The sequence below is a fragment of the Diospyros lotus genome, chromosome 4, assembly GCF_014633365.1.
Source record: "Diospyros lotus cultivar Yz01 chromosome 4, ASM1463336v1, whole genome shotgun sequence".
Classification (NCBI taxonomy): domain Eukaryota; kingdom Viridiplantae; phylum Streptophyta; class Magnoliopsida; order Ericales; family Ebenaceae; genus Diospyros; species Diospyros lotus.
Window position 1 is genome coordinate 39,031,284 of NC_068341.1, and position 27,185 is coordinate 39,058,468.

At 40.1% G+C, this 27,185-nt stretch overlaps 1 protein-coding gene across 1 annotated transcript; it reads left to right on the top strand.

Annotated features, from left to right (window-relative positions):
• Window positions 1–9,229: 9,229 nt before the first annotated feature.
• Window positions 9,230–15,761, top strand: LOC127799933 (glucose-6-phosphate 1-dehydrogenase 6, cytoplasmic-like). Its single transcript, XM_052334233.1, has 15 exons — window positions 9,230–9,529; window positions 10,139–10,224; window positions 10,318–10,384; window positions 10,468–10,654; window positions 11,623–11,780; window positions 11,881–11,949; window positions 12,523–12,581; window positions 12,990–13,026; window positions 13,240–13,311; window positions 13,732–13,879; window positions 14,117–14,212; window positions 14,528–14,598; window positions 14,776–14,891; window positions 15,143–15,188; window positions 15,265–15,761. The coding sequence occupies exons 1-15, from the start codon at window positions 9,380–9,382 to the stop codon at window positions 15,448–15,450; spliced, it is 1,548 nt and encodes a 515-aa protein (XP_052190193.1). The 5' UTR covers window positions 9,230–9,379; the 3' UTR covers window positions 15,451–15,761.
• Window positions 15,762–27,185: the final 11,424 nt, after the last annotated feature.

A 27,185-nucleotide genomic window follows, 5' to 3' on the forward strand; every position in this document is an offset into this window, starting at 1 on the left:
CTCTCTCCCTCCCCCTTTATTTTACTCTCATTTGCCCACCTGATTTGACCAGATTGCCCTCCAGGTGACGCCACAGTTCCCCTGCTGCTGTCTATGAAAAGCGGCGGGGTTAGAATTGGAAATGGAATTTGTCCCCGTGTTGTTTTCCTCTCGTTGCAGCTCCCGCAGGAAATCAATCGAAACCTCAGACCCTCCGGTCGGTTCCATCCCACGCGCTCACGCCCCGCGTGAACATAACAATTCTCCCCTCCTTAGTCTCGTTATTGTTCGAACGGTTTTTTTTTTTTTTTTTTTAAGTTTTGTTATTGTTTAAATTGTCTCCCATCTCCTGTTATCACATTTAAATGATCTTGGAGTTTTGTTATAATTGAGTTTCATTATTGCTTAAATTGTCATTTCATTATCATTTTTTAAGTTTAAAGCGATGACAATAAATCTTCAAGACATAGATTGAACGGTCGGAAGAGCAATATATCCGTGTCAATTTGATAATTGTAAATTTGATTTTCATCATATACAAAAGTCAAAAACTCAATCTATAATTTATCTCTCTTGACAAAATCAATTATACGAACATCGAGAGTTGCGTAAGAACAATCACTTCAAAATATTTACAACAATTATAATATATTAAATATGACTAAAGAGACTTTAGATGATATTACGAATATCATTTTTTACGAGACACTTAGATATCTTTATTAAATATTTTACATATTTTGGGGTAACATATGTAATTATAAAACTATGAAGTCCCTTAAAGTGTAATTATGTATTATTGAAAAAAGAATGAATGGTGGGTGAAGGTACTGAGAGGTGTGAAATGATGAGAGTGTTTGAATTCTGGTTATCATTGAAGAGTGATTAATAATCTCTTAGGTTTTATCCTCATCTGTAGAGAGTGGGCAGTGTTTGCTTTGGTATATTTGTCAATGAAGCAACCTGCGGGTGGTGGGGGGGTGTAATGTAAATATGTAATTGCAATAATATGTTAATATGTCACATGATACTATACTTTAATTCTATTTTTAGCAAATAAATTGATTTAATTACTTATATGGTAATAGCATGTCTATGGCAAGGTATAATTGATTTGTACTACTTTAATAAAATAAAGTAATGTTATAATTACATTAAATATTTTCTCATATGATAGAGTCCAGCTAATAATGGGTTTTAAGTAATTAGCATAAAAAAAAATAAGATCATTGTTAATATTATCTAATACTCTTGACTTTTAGTAAATTTATGTATATAAATAATTAGAATTAAATGTAAGAGTGGAAGGTATATACTTTTATAACCTATTATCAATTTCTTCCCACCATTTGAAAAGTGTATTTAATATTTTAGAAATACACAAAATAACTTATTATTTATATTTGAGTAATGTTATTTATTTCTAACAGAGATGAATAACGGTGATGTAACAAATCATGTGAACTGTATAGTTATTTGAGGAAGATAAAAAGGCTTCTAATAGATTTTATTTTTTATATTTTAAATAAATGTATAATATCAATTATATAGTTTTCATGGACGGTTACATCACTAATGTTCATTCCTATTAGAGATGAATAACATTATTTTCTCTCTTTTCCAATTCATTTGTTTCTTTCTCTCATTTGTATCACACCAACAATATTATCAACGAGGTTGTCATCAACAACCATGGTATAGAGGAGTGAGGTTTTCCCATTAGCATTGCACGTGAAGTCATGTGCGATAGAGGAGTGTGATAGGCCAATCGTAGGCTCCAACGACTATAGTTACTGTTGCCAACGACCCATTGACCATTCCATCCCTATTACATATTGCAACCACCGACCAAGAAGAAGATAACGGATCAGCCATAGACTTCCTTTGTGCGAAAAAGCATGAAGAAGATTACGGATCAGCCACTGACTTCCCTTGTGTGAAGAAGCATGAGAAAGACAACCAGAAGACCTACCATGTTGATCTGGCCTTCATCGCACGAAGAAGTATGAAGAAGATGACTAGAAGACCCACTAAACTGACCATTGACCTTCATCGTGTTAATCAAATGACTACTCTCTCAAGAAAAAACATGAGGAAAATAACCATTAACCTTCATCGTTGGACCGATCGTACGCCTCCCTCACCACTAGCCCACCCTTAGTCTTTATCGTCGCCAATTCACCTCTCGCATCCCTTGTAGACAACCCACATTTGGCCTTACCAAAGAATTTGCAGATGGCAACCTCACGGACGTTGTGGGAGATGGCCTCCTCGATGGATTTGCAAATGGCGTTGAGGGTTTGCATAGCGCATGTAACTCACAAGTGCCCAATTGCCAACTTATAAGCGTGTTTGTTCCAAAATCAAGAATTGAGGCACATAATAGATTTGGTCCAAAATTAAGGGGGCCAAATAGCTAATGTAGCAAAGTTTGAGGGCATGTTTATATCTCTTGCCTCTTCAAATTCGCCGGATGAACCTGGATCTAGTTTTATTCATCGAGCCACTATTTTTTTTATTTTCTTACTCTAATCTCTTGTCAGCTGCCATGTATGTATGCACGTATACATATATACGAGTTTCACGTATGTTTTCTTTTGATTCCTGCAAGTCTGTATGTATGTATCTATGCTGCAAAATGATTAAACAAAGGAAGAAGACAGCAGTTGGAGGGCGTAACCACCCATCGGAGAAGTACAGTGGGTTAGCCGGAAGTCACAAACAGTCCGCCAGAAGACAGATCGTGCTATGGAGAGGTGCTAGAGGTGACCTGTGGCGATAAAGGTGGCGGTTACTGGTGGTTGCCGGCGGTTACGGGCTCGGACTTGTGGCGCTACATGGTAAGGACAACGGCGCCGCATCTCTTCGCCTTCTCTGGCGATGGCCATTGCAGTCGTGCAGCGTACAACACTTGCAGCGCCACCTTGCCCAAATATTGACGAAGAGGGCGACGGAGTCACTAGAGGATGGCGTTTGCAGCAACTGCTGTGATGCTTCGTCTTCTCCGGTGCCGGTCGTCTTCTTCAAAGCCAATGACTGTGTGCTGGTGGTTGCGCTGCAAGCCTGCAACTGTTCGCCTGCTCATCTTCCTGGATGCCGTTGCTCGTCTTATCCGGCGACGACGGTGAGGCTCCAGGACCTGGTACGATTAGCGGTGGCTGCGGCTCCTCATCCTCTCTGGTGACAGCAACGAGAACGATGGTGGCTATAGTGGTGGTCGTAGTAGCTGCTGCGGCAAGTGGATCGCACTTTCCACAGTGGGAGAGTGAGCAGCACCAATTAAGGGTCTGTTTGGGAGAGTGAACAGCTGCTAAGGGTTTGTTTTACTAGCAGTAAAATTTTATACAAAAAAGTAAAATCAAAAAGTCAAAAAATTCAAAAAATAAATTATTTTTTTGTCATCTAAAAAATTTATAAATATAGAAAAAAGTTTAGGTAACTAAAATACACATTATGGTAAAGTTTTAATATTATTAGTCAACCTCAATTTAGAGTTCCCAATATAAGAAGAGAGACTTTCCCCAATTGATCCATTGGGGTTTAGAACCGGACAAGGTTTTTACCATCTCATTATTTTGAATCTTGGTTCCCAAAACTAACATTTATTTCGAATGTGGTGGGTTTCCTTTTAGCGATTTACGGGTCAATTAGGGTACTAATGATATTGGAGTTTTCTGATGATAGCCCATGATATAATCGATGAGAATTATTTATAGTTTTTTTGTTATACTTTCTTTTTACTTGATAAGAAAATTTAGATTTTCATACAAAAACACAACCACTAGAATGAGGAGAAACACGAAGGCGTCCTCTCCACGATGATCTAGCCAGCAAAGGTGACCAAGCACGTATAAAAAACACTGATCACCTAAATATCGCCAAAGAGTTTAGAGAGAGGCCAAAGTGTTTCGTCCAAATTCAATTTAGCTTTGATATTTCATTAGTATACCATGAGTTTAAAAGGCGAACAAACAAATGATTGAGAACATGAAACTATATGGTGTTCTCATGTCCCTGCCATATGGTATATATATTGCATAAGAAATAGGGTGTTCAAAAGTACAAGACTCTTTTTTGATAAAGTTAAGGGCCAGTAAGGTCATTTTTACACCAAACCCTACTCTTAATTTTCGAAGAAACTATTTTCACAACTTAAACCATTCGTAAACCCAAGCTATAAGAGTTTTGGATGCAATTTACCCATATTAACTCACTAGCCACCAAACCTGTCTATTTCATTGTCATGAATGCTGTCCTTTTATATTTGTTTGTTGCATCATGTATTAGTTGTTGCTTATTAGAAGCAACTTATAATCTTTAATATTTCCAAATGTTTTAATCATAAGATAGGATGAAGCCATAACAATGTGCCTGCCAGCCATCTCTCTTATAAAATATTTATCATTAGTTCTAATTATTGATTTTAGTGGAGTAATTGATTGGATTGTTCTCAATATTTTCTTTTGTTTTTTTTTTCTTTTTCTCTTGCTCTAGAGGGGTTTGGAAATAGAAAGAGTGAATGGAACCCCATATGTGTGTAAAGACATACGTACCATTTTAAGGTTGTTAAAAATTGTTTCTTTTATGATATCGACTGGAATTATAAGCAGGACCTATTAGTTCTTGAAAACTAAAAAAAATTGAGAAGTAGAAAAGACTGTTAAGAGATGAACTGTAACTAAGGTATGTAATTCTTTATATGTATAGATCGGAGTTTCTCCCAATTAGAAATTTCAGATAATTCATTCAACAATAATTAGACCGTGGTTTGAAAATATGCTCCCTCTAGTATAGATCACAGAGACACATATGTGTAAACTTGTTCTATTCTCAAATTACAAAGATGTTTCCATTTGGAATGAAAAGAACTTTAGCTCATCCCATTTACTACTTTCTTGAGATTGCATAGAGGGTGATTTTAGTGATCAATTTGATAACAAACTTTGTGCCTGTCTATGGAGTTCAAAGATGTTTTAGTTGAGAAACAAAACAACTTTATGGCTAATATTAGGAACTAAACAAAAGCATTATGCATCTTGAACATTGATTGTATGCACTTCTTCATTATTGTCAACTAAACACAACAATAAAATCTATTTGTCCAAGGAGAATCTTCTTTGAATCTTGAGAAGTCTGCCAAAACCAAACTATCAAATGGCATAAGGCTTTTGAGCTTTTAGGCTTTGAGTTTCATGGGTCTCGATGGTGGGCCTTAGTCCAAATATACATCACTTGTCAAAAATTGGTCCCACAAATAATTACTTTTTTATGCATTGCATATGAGTATTCTGTGTTCTTTTTCTTCTCCAAATCCTAGCTCAACTTGTAGCATTTTTGTAACAACCCGTTATTGGGTCTAAGTTATTTTGTCGTTATTTTTATATGATTTATTTTGGCATTATTTGATCTAAATGTTGGAAATATTTAATTTAATGTGATGTTGAGAAGTCTAAAATGAATGGAATTTATGTGTATGAAATAATCAAAGGGAAATGAATTTATATGATAGTTGGGGGAAAATCAGGTGATTGGCGTTTTGGCGATCAATCTACCACACCCAATTTGTCGACTGTTTGAGAGGAAAAATGTCCGTCAATTGACAATTGGGGCGAGCTTGTCGACCATTTGAGGCCACCAACTTCTAGTGGTCAACATATACCATTAGTCTATCAACTTATTTGAGCATTTGGTCGTCTGTTTCTTCTTTTAATGTTTACAAATTACCCCCAAATCATCATGTAAATAGACTCCTTCATCAACTTATGATCTTGATTGATATTCTTGGAGGCTGGGAGATCTATTATATAGTCATGTGTGCATTTGTTGCGTTTTATATTGATTGGTTAATATAGATGTGGAGGGTTATGATTTGCATGATGAAATAAATATTCCCAAATATATGAATGGGTGTTTAATATATGGGCATGTCCAGTCCAATTCTTGCGTGTGGTGGTGTATGGCATATACATGGCATACTCATTTATTAAAATTAACGCACCTATTATTTTGTGCGGCGACTATGATCCTGAATTGGGGAAATGATATCCTAACAAGCCAATAAACACTTGCCTGATCGTGAGAGTTTCGGCTCACAATGTGCACCTGATATAAAACTAGAGTGTGGGTGGACAATGGTCCACAATATAATATTATGGTATTGTTATTGCATGAGCATATGATGTGGTTAATGATGAGAGATTATGTAAGTGGCAAAAATTTATGGATTGTTGTGAGAAATTCTATTCTATTTTGTATTATCATTCATGCATCGATTCTTTACACTTCTTGTTGCTATATTTATATACTTGCTAAGTCTTGTGACTTACCCTTATTCTTTTCGTCATACTAGATAAAGGTAAGGCCAAAGAAGAGGCCGAGGCGAGCAGAGCTTGAGTATTACGGGTTATAGGCAGGTGTACAGGGCTCTCCCAATCAAAAGATCTTGGAGTGTGTTTTGAGAGCAAAGACATAGTAGTTCATATTGTATTTTAAATTATTGACATTTTATTTTGTAATGTATGAACAGTTCAACCCTAAGGAGTTGTTATGAAAATGATATATTCCTAAAAAATATATATGTACTTTGGCGGGCTATATTGTTTAATGAAATGAATATAGATGGTTTTAAATTGAGTTTTATGTATACTTATACTCTTAGCGACCTCTTTCCGAACGTCCTATGCTAGCAGGATCTCCGAGAGTGGGCCGTTACAATTTCTAATCTTCATCTCTTATCTGCAGTGTAATACTACCCAATACCCTAGATTTCATTTGGAGTTGTTGTCATTTTAGTTCTCTAAAAATGATTAAAGAGTTAAAATTTATTCACGTGACCCATATAATAAAATACATGCTTGATATCTTGGTTAGTATATAAGGTGCCTAGATTCTTTAACATTTTATCATTTCTTGGCTATCACAGGCTAAAGCTTTCTCAAGAGCGGGCTGGGACAAATGGGACTCCTGAAAGCAGTGGAATCCCAATTTGGTAGAAAGTTTCATGGCCCAATAAGCTTATAGTGCTTTTAGCTTTTTGATTTTTATTTTTAGGGTAGAAAATTAGCCGAGCTATTCATACGCGCCTCAGTGTTTGGTTTAATAAAAACTCATTCGATTTCATTCGTTAAAATAAATAAGTTGAATTTAACCATAACTTTAAAACTCGATTTATAAACGAGTCAAGTTTAAACTCAGTAAAAGTTGACTCGTTAAAACTCGCTAACATGTTTGATTAAAGATTTATGAATACTGATAGTGTCGATTATAGACTTGTAAACATGTTTGATTAAAAGTTAGCGAATAACTCGTGAACAATCTCGTTTATAAATATGTTAATACATTTATTTATAATTTTATAAATATTTTATTTAACATAAAGTTATTAAAATTTAATTATTATAATAATATAATTAAATTAAATATTTCTAAAATTATTATATGTCGACGTTTGGAATTTTTCGACCGTGATTCGTCAGCCCGCAATGAGAGAATGGACAAGAATGCAAAGAGGAGAAAACAAATAAAATAAATAATAGGTTGTACGCAGTAAAATTTTACGTGATTCAACCAAAATGATGTTTAGTCCACGACTGTTCTCTAATTATTTTGGCAGAGTAACAGTATATTCTCTTTTTGCTCATCCTTTCATATAATGGTTTTTGACCCTTATTTATAGTGTGGGGTGTTTATAATTTTCATAAAATCTAAAATGAGAGGATAATATTATGGAGACAATATGTCCTTATAAGCTCCATAAAATCGGGAATGGATTCCGCATTATCAGGGATCTGGTTTGTCTCAGATAAGACAAGTGGACATTGCCTCTGATTATTTTGTGGTCTTTTTGTTATGCGAGCTGAACGGTTCGACCAATGAGTTGAAAGCATCGCTGGGAGCTTGCTTGGTTCCGCAGTCTGAGCTTGGGTTTCGACGATATGCAACCTTGCTCTAGCGACCTTGGCCTTGGGCCCGTTGGGTTTCGGGAGATTGAGTTGGCCTATTGGGTCGAGTCCAACCTATAAAAAGTGGTCCAAAAAATATCTGTAATATTATATATATTAATTTAATTATTTAACATAATTAATATATATAATAAAAAATAATAATAAATTAGGTTTACTTAAAATAATAGGCTCTAGTGAACTTGAGCCTACTGTCGAGCCCAAGCTCGAGATCATCTTAAGCTTGAACCTGAGCTTAGTTTATCAATTTTTTAACGAGTCAGGTGAACTCGAGCTTGATTCCCTAAAAATTGGTTTGTGACATGTGCTTGAGCTCAATAAATGTCACTTAGCTCAGTGCAATTACAACCTTATTTACTTGTATATGTGCCATTTGTACTAAGCTATATATTTCCAAGACTTGCCTCCTATAAAAAAAAGTATTATTAATTAGTGAAATAGTATATTACCTACATTTGGTTATCGGCAAAATTCACCTAAATCCTTTATTTTTATTTTTAGGAAATTCTCATATGATTTAAATGTTGTATTTAATCTCATCCTGAATCAGCTGAAACGTATTAAACACGAATTACCTTTATTCTAAATATTTTTTGTATGGTAAATGTTTGACCAATTTAAAATATGTCGAGTTGAATAATACTTGTATTTTTACTGTCCTGAAATTTTTTTCATACGCTGAATTGCTAACAAGGATTTTGATTACACAAAATACATAATATAAAGGTATGGTATCTAAGATCAGGTACAACATTTATTATGCATTTATTACATCATTTTTGCATCACTCCCGATCATAATGATCCACCGAGAGACTAAACCCAACCCCAAAAAAGCATGAACATGTCACAGATCGAATGGTGATCAACCATCAAAACCTTATCATACATATATTTTAAGTGTAATGTATTGATGTTTAATAAAGTGTAGTTTAACATATTGAACGTCAAAAAACTAGCTAACATGAGCCATCGATTTAAGATAGCATAATTAAGGGCAAGCAACTCACATCAACTAGATGCTTAAACTCAATTTCAATATTTTAATAATTAAAAATTAACTTAATTTAATATTTTATTAAATATTTTTATATAATCAAATTCACACGTGGCATCCGCGTATGGAAATTAAAGACGTGAAAGATGTGTCCTCATGTTACGCTTTCATGCGCATGCACCATCCATGAAGATGAAGGGCAGCTCAACTCAAGCCTCTGACTTGTTCTGTTCTTCTTGCTCCTTGCTTGCTGCTTCGCCGCATTTTCAGATCCCCATCACTTTCGGGGTTTACAGATTGATTTGGTGCATTTCTTTTCCGATTCCCTTTCGTTCTCGTTCTCGGATCCTAGGCGTTAGTGGACTGATTCACGATTCATCTTTTACGCACAGACTGCAAGGATATATAGGGGATTGAGTCCAACCTGTGAAGTTTGAAGATCGATGGCGTCTTATTCTAGAATCAATTCTCTGTCGAGGGATCAGTTTGTGACTGCTCCTGAAACTGGATGTCTCTCCATTGTTGTGATCGGAGCTTCCGGCGATCTTGCCAAGAAGAAGACCTTTCCGGCCCTCTTCAAACTTTATCGCCAGGTTAATTCGATCAGGATCTTCAATCCCTTTCAATATATATAAACACTCTGGGTTCGTTTGCTTATGGTTTTTCAAACAATTATTTTCTGATTTGGAAACCGAATAACCCACATTTGATGAATTGATTTTAATGGGTTCAAAGCTTTTGCAGTATTTTGCTTATGGAAACAGTGGGAAAAAAAAAAAACCTAGAACAATTAGACCATAACTAAAGCTGGCCATTGGTTTCCACCATTTTTGCCTTGGAATGTAACTGCATCAGTCTGCTAACTTTGGATTGAACCTGTGAAGTGCAGCAAAACAGCTTTTAAAAAATGTATGTCAAAACTTTCATCAGTTTTTAGGAGGTCGTTCTGAACAATATTATCATAGGGAAAAAAAAAAGCTAAGGGGTATTCAAAGTCAAACTGTTCATAATTTTTGGTTCTCATGTTAGCTAGAATAAAGAATACCAAAATACAGGTACCATCTACATCTTTCGTAATTTTGGATTCTCAAACGATACCCCAAAAAAAAATGAATCCAGAATCAACAGTGCTTTTGCTTCCACAAATTAGCCTTAGAATTCAACTACTTAGTCTGCTAGCTATGGGGTGGTTGGCTGAACAGGAATTTTTGAATTCTGATGAGGTCCATATATTTGGCTACGCAAGGACCAAACTTTCGGATCATGAGTTAAGAAATCGCATCCATGGGTGAGCACTCAATTTGATCATCAAATTTCCCTTTTTTTGTGTGGTAGATATAGTTCATATGGATAGATTGATTGATTTTTCAATGAAATGCAGATATCTTGCCCAGGGTAAGGATGCCTCTGATGAACACTCAGAAAAACTATCAAAGTTTCTGCAATTGGTCAGTGGATCAGTTATTTTGTATTCCTCATTTTTGTGATATTTAGTAACTTATAGTTGTCTTTTCATGAATGATTCATGTAGATAAAATATGTAAGTGGCTCCTATGATTCTGAGGAGGGCTTTAGCGCACTGGATAAGGAAATATCTCAGCATGAAACCTCAAAAAACAATTTGGAGGAATCACTGCGTAGACTCTTCTACCTTGCACTCCCTCCTTCAGTCTATCCATCTGTTTGCAAAATGATCAAGAACTGTTGCATGAATAAAGGTAAGTAAAATTTTCTTGTTTTCCAGAGTTGGTTTAATGGATTTGCTTTATGATGTATTGGGTATTTTATGATTAGTTATTCATCTACCGAAGGTGCATGTTCTTTTCCTACTACTGGTCATGATCTGGTTTCAAGAGGTATTAATCTTGTTAAGAGCCAGCAAAAGTACTTGGTCGTTGAGCTAATGCACCTGTCTCACATTAATGGTTATTTGGAGAGGTCACAGAAACAACCATTGTCTTAGGCTCATATATTTCTATTGAGAAAGAATAAGAAAGACTAACTGCTGTTTTGCATTTGTTTTGTGAAACTAATTTCTATTTATTTACTTTGAAGAATGTGGAGCCATTGAAATTGAAATTTTCTTGCCTTCTAGGAAGCACTTTTTTTTAGATGTTTTTCTGTGGGAGCCTTAAAAAAAGACCAAATTAAAGGAAAGGCATTGATTCACCCAAAAGGGTGTCACAGAAGGAAATCTGCATGTTTGTATTCAATGTGATTTGGGTGCGTGTCCAGCACCGCCAGAGAGTATTTATTTATCAACTTCTAATATACCTACTTGTGCAAAAGATGTAATTTGGTATCATCTTTTCTTAAATGTACTTTGTATACTCACCAATATTACCGCTTTGCTATGTATTTATTCCACTCAATTAATGTCCTGATCCATAATTTTTGTTAAGTTATTATTATCTTTTTGGTGCATTTTTCATGTGAATATGTGATCATCTTTGCTAATAAACAATTTTAATCACAGATGTAGAAGCTTAACTGTCTGTCAGTGATATGGTTCCTCACCTTACTGTTTTCATCTTTTTTATTCTAAAATTTCATTTAAAATATTTATACATGCTCATTTCTGTAACAATGCAAATCCTGAATGGCATAAGACTGGAACTATGTTCCTTCTGAGATTGCTCCCCTCTGCGGTTTGATGATAATTGAGTCCTCATATAATCCTGTCCAGCTGATCGCGGTGGATGGACTAGGATTATTGTTGAGAAGCCTTTTGGAAAGGATTTGAGTTCATCTGAGGAATTGAGCACCCAGATTGGAGAGTTGTTTGACGAACAACAGATTTATCGTATTGATCATTATTTGGGGAAAGAATTGGTGCAAAACTTGGTAATACGTCTGTTTAATTTGTTTATCTAAATTGATTTATTTTCTGCGCATTCTAGGCCTGCTTTTCATGTTTCTTATACCTCATAAATTATCTTTGCAGTTGGTACTTCGTTTTGCTAATCGTTTTTTCCTGCCACTCTGGAATCGTGATCATATTGACAATATACAGGCAAGTATTCTTCTTTTCTTCTTACCAGAAAGGCAGAAACTATCCTATCTTTTTGTTTCATATTTTCAAGTCAAAGTTGTCTGGAAAGGTGAACCAGTATAATAATAGTATTTCTGCTAAGGATAATAGCTGGGGTAGCCAAGCAGACCTGCTACATGTCCTTTTGCTATTGTTCTGCTTGTGGGGTGGTACCAAAATCTCTTGATTCTCTTATCAAAACATACCATGTGCATTACATATTTTGCCTCTTGTTTATTTCAGCATTAAGCAGCTGACTGATGAATTTTCTTTATTTTGTTGTACTGAACTTGGTTAACTTTTTATCTATTGCTTCTTTGCTCATACAATAATTGGTAGGAGGACTTTATTTTCCTGGATTTTGATTCCGTTAGCTTTATTCTAATTCTGCTTTGAGTTTCAATAAACTAAGTGGCATTCATTTGCCCCTAAAAGTTAAGTTCATTGGCTTGTACCAGAATTATGATACTGATTAATGACCACCAATATCCCACATCCTTAGATGTTAATATCTTTTTATTTTCTATAATTATTCTTTCCTCAATTCTCTCACAGATTGTGTTTAGGGAGGACTTTGGAACTGAGGGGCGCGGTGGATATTTTGATGAATATGGGTAAGTTCCATTGCAAGCTCACAGATCTTTTGCTGCACAATTTGTCCATTGAATAGGAGAAAGAAATTAAGAGTCCCAAGGAAGCTCCGAGTTCTTTTGCAGCAATGTTTTTGAAGTTTTTAGAGTTTTGAAATTTAGAATGATGGTTTTACCATCTATCACTTTTTTTTTCTTTTCTTTGTTTAAGTGTTAAAACCTTATCCATGCACCTCTGCATTCTGCAGAGCATTTTGTTTCCACGTTCAGCTTTATCATTACGCACAGAGAAAAGTTAGGGGTTGTAGCTTTAATTGGAAAAGCATATTGGAGAACTTAAAAAATCCTTTCCCTGTTTGTATTTCTGAGAAATTGTTACCAACTGTCATCAGTAAATCTGTTCATCAACTTATTATTTTTATTCTTTTGCAGAATTATTCGTGATATTGTCCAAAATCATCTATTGCAGGTGAGTCACTGAAATCAAGTTAGGTGTAGTATTTAAATGACAATCATTGCACTTGATTCAGAAAATTCTCCTTGCTACTGATTGTCTGGCCATTGTTTACTATCATTGGGAGCCCAACATCCCTTAATTTTTTTTCTCTTCTTAGTCACCACTCAACATTTTCCCCCATACTACTTAATGCATGAATGATCCGTATATTTTTGTCAACTGCAGACTCTTTGCCTGGTTGCGATGGAAAAGCCCGTTTCTTTAAATCCAGAGCATATCCGAGATGAGAAAGTGAAGGTGCATGGCATGCTTCTTTTCAATATGAGAAATCTTTTCAACTACTTATTTGTCTTCCATCAATACAAATCCTTCTGGCAGAACGAACTCCAAATCAAGATATCCCTATATCTATCTGATAGGATAGAAAAACTCCTAAAGTCTTTTCCAGAAAAAGTAAAGATTTAAGTGAATATGAAAAAAAAAAGTAACTATTCTTTTCCCCATTTCTTTCTCTGTTTTTGAATACAGAATGAAAAATAAATGAAAGACCTCTGGTTTGCATTTGGTTTTGAGGCTACATGAATCTTTACAGACATTAAATGGATGACCATTGACCATGTGATCTCATGTTTGTATTTAGTGTTAAGTCTCTTTCTTAATGAATTCAACATTCTTTCATGGTTGTGTTGTAAGAGCCAAGATTATTTTTGCATTCAGGTTCTTCAATCAATTGTTCCAATTAATGATGAAGAAGTTGTTCTTGGACAATATGATGGCTACAGAGATGACCCAACAGTTCCTAATGACTCAAACACTCCTACTTTTGCAACTGTGATTCTGCGAATTCATAATGAAAGGTGGGAAGGTACGATGATATCCAAAATCAAATCATATGTGGTTTATATTCTAATTTCTTATTACCTTCACAACTTCACCTTGAGAAACATTAGTAACTGTTGAATCCCAATCAAAAAACTAGTTCTTGGTTCAGGCATAACTTTTACACTTGTCCTTGTATTTCTTAAGTATTGATTGATCAACTTCAAACCAATTTCTGACCCAACTTGTCTGGGCTACTGCCTATCGGAATGGCTTGCTGCAGGCGTTCCCTTTATATTGAAGGCAGGGAAAGCATTAAACACAAGGAAGGCAGATATTCGTGTTCAATTTAAAGAGGTTCCTGGTGATATATTCAGAAGTATGGTATCAGAACTTCTAAGGCCTTCATTAGTATTCTAAAGCCCTGCATTTAAATTGAGCATTTCAAGCCAAATGGTGTTGTTACCAAGACTATTAATATCATATTGGCTTTCCCAACTGTAAATTCCCCCCCCCCCCCCCCCCCCCAAAAAAAAAAAAAATGAAAAGAAAAGAAATCGGTACATTCACAGTGTGCATCGGTCCTTTCTTTGATCCAGATATTGTTCCTACACATATTTTTGGCTTGTAAATATCTGGTCTAAACAGAAAACTTTTTGTTTTTTCTAAATCTTGTGATTCTCGTACCTTTTAGGTCAAAAGCAAGGAAGAAATGAATTTGTAGTACGCCTGCAACCTGCAGAGGCCATTTACATGAAGCTTACAGTACGTGATTGTGTTTGTTTGCTTTTGTGATGATTTTGAAGACTAGCTATTGTGCAAATGTTTCAAGTAACTTCTTAGCAAAATAATGCTGTCAACTGATTTCAGTAACACTGTTACTTGAAATCCCATTCCCGTCCTATGCTCTCTGAGCCAATGTCTGGTTTTGCTCTCATGTAGGTCAAGCATCCGGGATTGGAACTGTCAACCGACCAAAGTGAAATGGACTTGTCATATAGGGATCGTTACCAAGGAGTTACCATCCCAGAGGCTTATGAGCGCCTAATTCTCGACACGTACGGCTGATATTCTTGTCTATCTTCATCTTATGTTTGCTTTTCTGTTATATGCCAGATTCAATGCCTTTTCTTTAGGTGATAGTGGACATGAAAGCGAAAACAGAAAACAGAAACCGCAATACTGGCCATAGTAGTAGAAGGAACAGCCATAATAACAGCAACAACTATTATAGTTCCATTAGTTACGATGCTAAGAAAAAAGATGAATTAGTATATATTCAACTGACTGGGATTTCTGGGTTTCACAGAATAAGGGGAGATCAGCAGCATTTTGTCCGAAGAGACGAGTTAAAGGTATGCTAGTTTTGTTTAACATTCATGGAGCAGCAGTTCAAGAACTTATCTGCCTTCTTGACTTAAATCATCACAGGCTGCTTGGGAGATTTTTACACCTTTGCTCCACAGAATTGATAACAGAGAACTCAAGACAACTCCCTACAAGCCGGGAAGCAGAGGTCCAGCAGAATCAGATAAGTTGGTCGAAAGGGCTGGTTATGTTCGAACGCATGGCTACATCTGGATCCCTCCCACCTTGGGTCGTAGCTCGCCTGCATGAGCATTCTTTAACCGATCCATCCATCCATGCCTGGAGTTTAGATTCTAGAGAGTTGATGTCTAACCATGCATTTGCTCCATCATAAGGTCTTGTCATTGTTGGGAGCCTGCCTTAGTAGTAGTATACTATATAGCCAGATATTCACATTAGTGTTCATGAGATTATCATGAATCTTGTGGGATGGTTACTCAACATAATAAGATGATTTTGAAGCCTCTGTGGGTAAATCACTGATAGATTGAATTTTGTCGATGTGAGGGAGATAAAACCGATTCCGCCTAGTAAAATTAAGGCTTGATATGTTATCATTGCCAGATTGATTTCCTCTTTGCCAAATGCCTTCTTATGAGAAGTGTAATTGTTTTAAAACAGTTGTCAAAACATCACAAATGCTCATGTTTGGAAAAATTACACAAGTTCCCCCTCAAACAATCCCTATATGATCTATTAAACTCCACTCTTCTTTTTATATCAAACATTTAATTATATTAGTTTAAATTAGTATAGTTATAATAAGTAATAAAAAGACTAAAATACCCTTTAAATTGCATCTAATTTTTTAGATCATATATCTTTTTTTTTATTTGTTGTACAAAATTAAATTAATTTTGTTACATTGATAAAATATTTCATGTATCTAACTTTTTATGTGGTTATAAAATTCCTTTAAAACTAAAAAGAAATTTCTTTTAGAGAACTATAAAACCATTTTTTTTCCTGTAACTCAAAATATTAAATAGCTTAATTACTTATAAACATAAATACAAGCAAACTAAAATCAAATATTATAATAAAGAATAATGTTAGGAGTCATGACAGTTATGTGAAGTCTCTCCATTGGAGAAGGCTAAGAAGACCATGTGTCATTATCTCCTCTAACACCTCGTCCAATAAAGATGCAACATATGACTGATGACATTGTTATCATCATGACTCTTAACTAGCATCATTCTATAATAAATGTGTATTTTAAAAAGAAAATATATATATACATATATACACACACATAATAAGAAGTGAGATTATATATAATAAGGTCTATTGAAGATAAATTACAAAATGTGTGCAAAAAAAAATTTGAACATGAACTCTTTGGGATAATGCAAATGATTTATCGCACATGTTTGAGAGCTTGAGTTATAGCAAAGTTATAGGTTCGAATCTGTCTTTGTGCGGCTGTTGATAATCTGTATCCATTCGAGAGGCTAGGCCCCGGGCTTCAATATGAGACTCACATGTTTGTCCACTCAAGCCGATGACAAAGGGCCGTAGGTTTTAAAGATGGTGGAATGATTGGATTGAAGTTTGTGTGTTGGTCCTATGATAAATAATAATAATTTTGAGCATGATGGAAAAAAAATCAATAGATACACTTATAAGTGAATAGATGAAGTAAAAAATTCATGACAAAAAAGAAAAAGAAAACAAATATAAAAGTTAACAAGAATTAAAATGTTATATAAAATATAAAAATTTCACATCATTTCCCATACTTTTTTGTCGACATAATTTTTAAAGTAAATCACACACATATCTATTGTAAGGTTGTTTATAAGGGTGTGCAATCAATTATAACTGAATCTAACTATTCGAAAATTACTAACCGAACCAAGGCATATAATCGAAGCAAACCGACCAAGTCATCTAAACTAACCGAACAACATTTATAATAATTGAGCTAAACCAAAAATCGAACGTTCCCACAAAATAATCGAACAGACCGAACTAAAGTTTGATCTTATTGTTACCACTGGGCGACAATTCCAATGATCAGAATTGATCATCAGATTCCCCCAACCGTAATGGTCCATATATCAAAAAATGAGTTTGATCAAACGATTGAATTTTTGTAGATCAAAAAATTAATTTGATGGTAAAAAAACTTAAGTCACATTTCTGGAAAAACTTCACTAACCACCATCCATGGTAGATTCCGAAGATTGAAATCGACTATCAAATTCGCCTCTTAGCTTAGTAACCCACATACCCAAAAATCAAAATGATCTAATATTTGGATTTTAATAGATTTAGGTTTTAATATAAATCACCCACCCACCCATATGAAGTTTCTAAAAAACTTCATTGGCGTCAATGGACGAGCACGGTGGCGCAAATCGAAGGGGGAGAGAGATGTTGGGTCAAGGTTGGAAGGAGAAGAAAGGCCGAGTGAATCAAAGACAAAGACAAAGGGCTAGCCATTCGATTCAGCCTTTTGTTTTTGACTCTCTAGCCTCTTTGAGTCTTCGTCTTCATCTTCATCTCTGGCCCTTTGTCTTCGTCTCCAAAAGATGGTAGTGGTGACAGGGGCGAAAGTGATGGTGGTGGGTGGTCGGGTCGGACGACAAAAAAGAACAAGATAGAAGTAAAGGCAGGCAGAAAAGAAGAAAATAGAAGTAAAGGTAGCGGTTCGGTTTGTTCGGTTAACTGTCCAACAAAAACCAAACCAATAAAAATTAACCAAAATTTTTGTCAAAAATAACCGAACCATTAACTGACACCGAAATAATTGAAGGTTCGATTAGGTTAATTTGATTTAACCGAACATCTGCACACTCCTAGCTGTTTATACTAAAATTTTGTATAGTATAGGAATAACTCTAGAGGTCCTTATGGTTTACATATTTTGCTCAAATACTCATTTGATTACAAACATTGTCAATTAAACCTTAATTAAGCTAATTAAACTTTAATTAATTATATTAAACTAAGTTTTAAAAAAATAAAAAAAACAAGAAATGAATAAAAGAATGCCCTATCATCAATGACAATTAGGCACTAACCACTATAGTTTAGATAAAAGAAAGAAAAAAGACATATGAGTCATGAAAGTCAGAGACTAAGAAATAGGGATTGAGATAGTGATTCATGATAATGGTTCATTGCAAAATCAAAGATGGAATGATTGAAAAATCGATATTGGTTCATGGTGGTGTTCGATTGCCATTAATAAAAAAAAGAAAAAAGGTGAGAGACGAGAAAAGGTATGTGGTGGCTACTTGGGAGGAATCCTCTATTAGTTGCTATCGAAGGAAATCGAACTTACTTTCAATCTTTGGAAATGCAATGCCTTTGATGATAGGTTTGACATTTTCCTTTTCTATTCGTCTTCTTCTTTCTCATATTGTATCATCGCCTCCATCAAAAACTTTATTGTACGTGCTTTGAAAAGATAAAATGTTTCACTCGATCTAGAATCTCATTATCATCAATGTGTCTCTCTTTCTGTCGACGTTTGATTTCGGCCGACCGTGATTCGTTTTAGGCCGAGGTGAGTCAATCCAAAAATACCGAGAAGGAAGGAAGAACCCCTCCCCCCCCCCCCAAAGTTCCAAGCGTGTACACCAGAATCTTTTACGTGGTTCGGCCAGAACGATGCTTAGTCCACGGCCGCCATCTGATTATTCTCCCAGAGTGGCGGTATCTCATTATTCTTTTTTTGTCCTTCTTGCCCCTCATGGTCTCTTTGATTCTCATTTATATTGAGGGGCTTTTACAATTTAGATAATATATAAAAATACAGTGATTGTATAATGGGGGACAAACAGTTCTTATCGCCTTCACAAGACCGGGAGTGGGGTCCTCATTACGAAGGGCATGGGCTGTTATAGATAAAGTGATCGAACCCTACCTCTGACTTCTCAGCAGCTTTGCCACTCATGCGAGCTGGAGGTTTTAGGCCAGCGACCTGGATGGGCCAGCGATCTGGAGGATATTTCAGGAGCTCGTTAGTCGATTGCTCCGAGCTCGTTGGGGGATTACCGGGAGCTCGCCATATGCTCGCTTTACAAGTTCCAGATCTTTGGTGGAGGCTGGACCTTCCTTGACGAGGTCACCCGGGCCTTCTTGGCCTTGGGTGATTGGGCCGGTCTATCGAACCGAGTCTGGCCCATGCGGGGTGATGCGGGAAATGCACATAACATAAGCCCCCTAGTTCGCGGCACGATCTTCGTGCTGGGAACTGACGCGTGCCAGCTGTTCTTCCATCCCTCCGACTTCTGCCCAATCACCTTAAGTCTCGTCGTTCCACGCAGCACGCTTTGTCGGCAGCGCATTTAATGCGCGCCCCCTCCCCATTTCTGTGCATGATTACGCTCGTGGGACCCACAAGCTGTTGTGCGGCAGCTGGATGCGGAGCATGTGATAAGTCGTCATTTGATCCGACGGTTGGGATGGACCAGGCCGTCAGTATAAATAGTGGGGAGTGTCCACCCGCTTCTTCTTTCACGCTATTTTGAAACTCCCTCAAACCTTTGCCTCCCTGCTTTCTCTTTCCTCTCTCGAGGCCTCCATTATCGTCGTGCTTTCAGACGTCTGCCGTTCTTGCCGGTGCTTGGTACGAGTCCCCATTCAAACGTCAGGCGCAACTTTTAGGTAAGTTTGTCGTGACTTTCTTCTTCTTCTTGTGAGGCCGTCCACCGTTGGTTAGCCGTCGGTGGTTCCTCTGGCTTCGTCGATCGATGTCGTTCTCATTTTTGGAGAAACGGCACGATTCGGTTTGGCGTTTGCTGGGCCTTTGGGTCCAATGACCTTAGGATTAGCTTTTCATGGAACACCGGGCTTGCGGTTGCAGCCCCTCCGCCCTAGGCGGTACCCCTTTTGCGAAGCGCTCGGCCTGGAAGACCTAGGGGACGTTTTAGGGTTTTTCTTCTAGTTTTTTGAGGTCTGGTTCGCGACTTGCGACCTGACTGTTCTCTCTTTTCCTTTGTAGATGTCCGACCAACACCGTGGAAATTCAGGTCAAAAGCGCTGCAATTATATCGTAGGAGAAAATGACACTTCGAGCTCCGAAGATTGTCTCATTATGGAGGGCCAAAATCTTGGGGGTGCGAGCTCGGGGTGCAGGGAGGTCGCCGTCCCGACCTCTCGGGAAACCGAGCTGAAGGTTCAAGATCAAATCGCTGGTGGGAGTGCTAATCTTGCGGTCTTCAAGAGATTCTCGTCCAAGGCCAAGCTTCACGAGGTGATGACTTGTGCTCAGGAGTTTCGTCTCCCCAGGACCTGCCGAATATACATCCCTGCTTCGAGCTCCCATGCAGCCTACTCGCCAGCCAATTTCATAGCTATTAGCCCCCAACACCTCGAGTCTGACTTTAGGTTCCCAGTAGCCTCGTACCTTATCGCCCTCTTGAACGACGTTAAGCTCGCCCCCTTCCAACTAACACCGAATTCGTATGCCCAACTCACTTCTTTGGCCGTTTTATTCCTTATAAACAAACTTCCTCTCCCTTCGCCAAAACTGATAAGATTTTTATTTTCTTTCAAAAATGCCAAGGACGGGCTGTATTACCTGGCGGCTCGTCCTTCTCTGTACAAGGCCACCCTTCCTCAGAGTAAAGCAAAGGGGAAGTCCAACGTGGGCGATTACAAGTCCAGTTGGTTCTTCGTGTCTTGCCCTTCCCTTTCTCTACTTAGGAATTGTAGCTTCGCACTGACCCCTAGTAAGAGAATATGAGCTCTCATAAATCTTTCCTTTGTTCCGAGAGTGCTTGTTTTAACTTGCTCATGCTTTGATGCAGATTTTGGGGGGAAGAAACCGATTTTATCGGCCGAGGAGAATGATATCCTTGGCAAACTTGTGGTTGCGGAGTCGAGCTCGGAAATTCTTGAACTTTCGGACGAGCTACTTCGCGAATACGAGCTCGCCCCTCCTCTTGGCATCGAGACTATCGAGGGGGATCATTTCAGGGACTTGGGTGCGGAGATTCTCCCTTCCGGCTTGCAGCTCGCTGAGACGAACAGTTCAAGAGGGGAAGCCGACCAAGACGATAATATGGTTGATCTCGAGCTCCTCCAACCGAAGCGTCATAGGGCGAGGTCGAGCACTACGTCCTCCATGACCCCGAGCTATAGCTCGCGAGATGGCAGGTTAGAGCAGCCGCAGCCGCAATCACGCCCTCAGCAGCAGCAAACCCAACAGTCACGGGGGGGGGGCAGCAGGAGCAGCGGCAAAGAACACTACCCCGTCAGCCCCAACAGCCAAAGCAAGCTCATCTGCAGCTGGGGCATCGGCCCCCTGCCTCCCGAGACCATGGTTCGAGTGGAGCCCGTGGGAAGGAGGTCGCAGTGGAGGTTCGAGACGCTCCTGCCGCCAGCTCGAAACGGAGATCGGACCAGCTGCAACAGGGGGAGGATATCAGGGCCAAACGGGTCAGGGTCCGTGAGAAGGAGCTGGCCGTGGAGGCCCTACCAGGAGGGGTCTTTGTTGGTCCCTTCCTGGATTCCGTGCCCGACTTCCTGGGTCCGAACTCGAAGCCCCTCGACGACCCGAAGTTAAAGGGAATCCCCCTTTGTGATTTTGTCGCCCGTCACAGCCTGGTGGTAAGTAGGAATTCTTCGTACCTTGGTTTCTTAGCCTACTTTTTTAATGAGCTAACATTTCTTCTTTTGCAGACTTCTCTTGCTACCGTGAAGCTCCGAGCTCAGTACAAAGATTTTGAGGAACAGCTTCAGTCGGTGAGCATGTCCCGTCAGGCCGAAATAGCGAAGCTTGAGGACGAGAAGAACGCCCAAAAGGCCGAAATAACGAAGCTCTCGGACGAGAAGAAAGATCTCCAGGTCGAGCTCCTTGCCACTCAAAAGGAGGTGGAGGGTTGCTTGACGCGTCTGAGGATGGAGATCCAGAAGAATAAAGATCTCGACGAGGAGCTTCGCAGGTCGAAGAACATATGGGAGCAAGCCAACTCCGGGCTCACCGGCGAGCTAAATGGAGCGAAGGCGGAGTTGCAGAGGGCTGAGGAGCTACTCAAATCAACCGAGGCAGAGCTTAGGGCGGCGAATGAGGAGCGGACACGGGCGGATGATCGTGCCGTCCGATGCGAGGAGCTTTCCAAGAGGACCATTAACGATATAAGGGCGGAGGTCGGAGAGCGGATGGACGCGGCGCGTAGGGAGACCAGATCCGACACCTGCTCGGCATTTCTGTACACCCTTTGGGTGAACCATCCTGAGATGGATTTCTCCTTCTTTGGTGCGCAGGCTGTCGAGGAGGTGGCTCGGTATGCTGCCGAGGCCGCGGAGGATGCTGATGATGCCAGTCCCCTTGACTCGTTTTTGGTCGCAACGCAAGCTCCTCAGGTCAAGGCCGAGCTATCCGGGGTCGCCGCGGCTCAGCCTGGTGAGACTGCCAAGGAGCCTCCTGTGGAGGTTGCCGAGGTTTGCCCAGCCGGGGCTGTCGAGGTCGATCTCCAGCCGACCCTATCTACTGAAGCTCGCCCTGTCGAGGTTGATCCTGTAGAACCGAACGCCCCTCTTAGCTAGGATTCCCACATGTATTTTTTTTTTTTTTTTGTAACGTGAGCTTCATCTAATAATAAAAATTGGCATTTTGTGCACGTTGCCTCAGATTTCTTCGCGAATTCAAGTTAACTCTGACGAGGTTTCGGCATGACGATTCTTGAATCAATTTCGATGAGGTGACTTGAAAGTAACTTCTTCATGGTATAACTTGAAAATCATTTCAACAAAGCTCCCGTATTTTTGAAAGATTCACTGATAAGAAACTTTTGAGTATGTAACTTGATAACGAACTGTTCGAACATAGGTCCTGGTAGATCCGGAGTTTTATCAGCTCGTAGACTAACGCTCTTTAACTAGCTCGTTGATGATAGTTGTAATAATCAGCGCGAACACTCATACTTAGGCAATTTCCAGGAAACCCCGTTCAGCATATTTTGACGAAATAACGAGAGCCTTCCCGAGATATATGTAAAGTCGGATGGCCTTGTGATCTTGTCTAACATGTAGTGGCTGAGAAGCTCGTTATAGGGCGTGTGCCTAGTAGGTCGCGAATGCTCTATTTTTAGCCAAGTTAAGACGGACCTCAGCTGATAGGGTCCAATACGCAAAGTTTGCTAGGATATGAGATTATGCCATGGCCTCGGCCGGCATGTTGAGGCTTTAATAAGTTTTCAATAAATTGGGAGCGAACACTCAGGTAGGTCGCAGACCATGGCTTTAAGCCAAGATAGGAGGACCCCAGCTAGTGAAAGCGCAGCCTGTACCACCAAGTTATATGTTCAGGCGGGTCATAGAGTGACCCCAGCTAACACACCATGGCTTGTTATCTCATTTGACTTGTACGGCCGGGATATGTGTCCAGGTAGGTCGCGTTACGGCCTCATCTAACACCCAGTGGCTTCTACAAGTTTTATTTGAACTGAGAGGGAACACCCAGGTAGGTTGCAGACCATGGCTTTAAGCCAAGATAAAAGGACCTTGGCTAGCGAACCCAAGCTCGGGGTTACTTGTGGAAGCGGTTGCTCAGTAGGTTCCAAACCATGACATAAAGTCAAGATGATTGGTTCTCAGCTCGCAAACCACGACCTGAGGGAGGGACCAAGGTGAATGCTCGGTTAAGCCATTGACCGTAGCGCCGCGGCTAGGTTATTTAGGCCTCAGCTTGCAAACCATGGCTTCTCGACCCCTCGTTACGGGGGCATTCAATCGAATACCAATAAGAATAAAGTGCAATGAAAGTTCATAAATTCTGACCAGAATCATGAAAGTCATTCGTAATGAAAAAGACGGAGCATAGGCAAGAACGATTACATTTATCTGAAGTAAGGACGAAGGTGTTCTGCGTTCCAAGCTCGTGGGAGAGGGAGACCGTCCATGTTTGCCAGATGATATGCTCCGTTATTCAAATTTTCTTTGATGATAAATGGACCTTCCCAGTTAGGACCTAAGGTGCCATCGCTTGCCGCCCGTGCTCCTGGCAGTACTAAACGTAGTACCGGATCTCCGACGTTGTAACATCGGATTCGGACCTTCCTGTTATAATATCGTGCCACCCTTTGTTGATAAATGGCGATCCTCACGCGAGTTACATCTCTTGATTCCTCGAGCAGGTCCAGATTAGCCGCCAGTAGCTCGTTATTGCGATCTAAGCTGAAGGTGGCCCTTCGGTGGCTGGCCACTTTATTCTCAGCGGGGATCATAGCCTCCGACCCATACGCCATTGAGAATGGGGTTTCTCCAGTGCTGCTTCGGGCTGTTGTCCGATAGGTCCATAGCACTGTTTGCAGTTCATCCACCCAGGCCCCCTTTCTAGCCTAAAGCTTTGTCTTCAGGGTCTACTTGATTATTTTGTTGACTGCTTCGACCTGCCCATTGGCCTGGGGGTGATCAACGGCGGTGAAACTCTTTTGAATCCCCATTGACTTGCAGAATTGGATGAATTGCTCGCTGGTGAATTGGGTTCCGTTGTCCGTTACTATTTGCTGTGGCACTCCGAATCTGTAGATTATGTTATCCCATGTAAAAGCTTGTGTCTTTGCACTGGTGATCTGTGCGAGCTCTTTGGCCTCTGCCCATTTGGTGAAGTAGTCAACTGCCACTATGGCATGTTTGCATCCTCCGCGAGCCGTGGGCAGCGGCCCGATTAGATCCATGTCCCAAATGGCAAAGGGCCAAAGGCTGCTCATCTGCTGCAGGTAAGCCGGCGGAGCTCGCGGAACCTTGGCGAACCTTTGGCACTTCTCGCATTTCTTGACCGTCTCTATGGCATCTTGCTTCACGGGGGGCCAATAAAACCCTTGTCGGAGGGCCTTTTGTGCCAGAGAGAGTGCCCCTGCATGATTACCGCAGTGGCCTGCATGAATTTCTTCTAGCACAGCCTGGCAATCGGTGCCGTCAATGCACCTCAGGAGCGGGGCTGAGAATCCCCTCTTGTACAGTCTTTCATCGTAGATGCAATATCGGGTGGCTTGAGCTCGCAGGCGACGTGCTTCCAGCTTGTCTTCCGGTAGTTTCCCGTCTTGCAGATACTCCAAGATGGGGGTCATCCATGAGTTTTGGGGCGCCGTGATCAGTAGCGCTTCATCTCGTTGTTCAGTGCTCGGGGTGGCCAAAAAATCGACAGGTATATCCCCCAAGAATTCTGCGTCCCGGGCAATTGCTAGGCGAGCCAGAGCGTCCGCATGAGAGTTCTGGGAACGGGGGATTTGATGCATTTCATATTTTTCGAAAGTGGCTAAAAGTTCGCGTACCTTCTGTAAGTATGCTGCCATCTTCGTGTCTCTGGCCTGGTATTCTCCCCGCACCTGGTTGACAACTAGTTGAGAGTCGCTGAAGATCTCCAAGAATTCAGCTCGTATTTCCTTTGCCAGGCGGAGTCCTGCTAATAAGGCTTCATACTCGGATTCATTATTGGTGGCCAAAAAACCGAACCTCAGGGCGCAGAGGATTTTGTGACCTTCGGGGCTTATTAGCATAACCCCGGCTCCCGCTCCTTGTTCGTTCGATGATCCGTCGACGTATAGTTCCCAGGACGGTCCTTTCAGGTTTTCCGGCTCCTCGTCAATTGGCCCAGTAAACTCGGCAATGAAGTCTGCTAACGCTTGACCCTTTATCGCCGTCCTTGGTTTGTACTTTATGTCGAACTGAGCGAGCTCAATAGACCATTTTAGTAAGCGGCCTGAGGTATCTGGTTTTTGGAGAATTTGTTTCAATGGGTATTTGGTCAGGACTTCGATCTCATGAGCTTGAAAATAGGGTCGCAGCTTCCTTGATGCCACTATTAGACAGTAAGCCAATTTTTCGATTGGTGCGTACCTTGTTTCTGCATCGATTAGGCTTTTGGAGACGTAATAAATGGGGTGCTGCACCCCTTCTTCCCCCCGAACGAGGGCCTCGTTGAGAGCCTGTTGGGATACTCCTAAGTACAAGGTCAACCTCTCTCCCTCCTTAGGTTTGGCGAGCAATGGGGCCCGTCCCATGTACTCCTTTAGTTGTTGGAATGCGAACTCGCATTCTTCTGTCCATCTGAAGTCTTTCTCCTTCCTTAGAAGCTCGAAGAATGAGGCACACTTGTCAGTTGCCTTTGAAATGAAACGGCTCAGAGTCGTGACCTGACCATTGAGGCTTTGCACCTTCTTCTTTCTTATGGGCGACCTCATGTCGAGCAGAGCCTTAATTTTGTCTGGGTTGGCTTCAATGCCTCTGTTGTTTACCATAAACCCAAGAAATTTTCCAGAGGCTACACCGAAGGCGCACTTGAGCGGGTTGAGCTTCATCTGATATTTCCTGAGGACTCCAAACGTTTCTCTTAGATCAGAAACGTGGTCCGTCACTTGCTCGGATTTTACCAGCATGTCGTCAACGTATACTTCCATGGTTTTTTCGATCAGTGTTTCGAACATCGTATTGACCAGCCTCTGGTAGGTCGCGCCAGCATTCTTCAATCCAAAGGGCATGACCTTGTAACAATAGAGCCCCCGGTCGGTTATGAACGAGGTGTGCTCTTGGTCCGTGGGGTTCATGGGGATCTGGTTGTAGCCTGAATAGGCATCCATGAAACTGAGGAGGCGGTGACCAGCCGTTGCATCCACGAGCTGATCGATTCTGGGGAGAGGAAAGCTGTCTTTAGGACAGGCCTTGTTCAGGTCGGTGAAGTCGATGCAGGTCCTCCACTTCCCGTTTTTCTTCTTTACTAGGACCGGGTTGGCCACCCAGACCGGATAGTGGGCTTCCTTGATGAAATTATTTGCCAAGAGTTTGTCCACTTCTTCTTTAAGAGCGGCATAACGCTCTGGAGTCATTGGCCTCCTCTTTTGGCGTACTGGCCTGTAGCTTGGATCTACGTTGAGCCTGTGTGACATGACTTCTAGGGCGATTCCCACCATATCTTCGTGGTTCCATGCGAATACATCAAGGTTAGCTTTAAGGAAATCTGTAAGTTGGGATTTTACCTCGGGGGCTAGACTCTTGCCTAGCTTGAGGCGTCTTTCCTCGTCTGC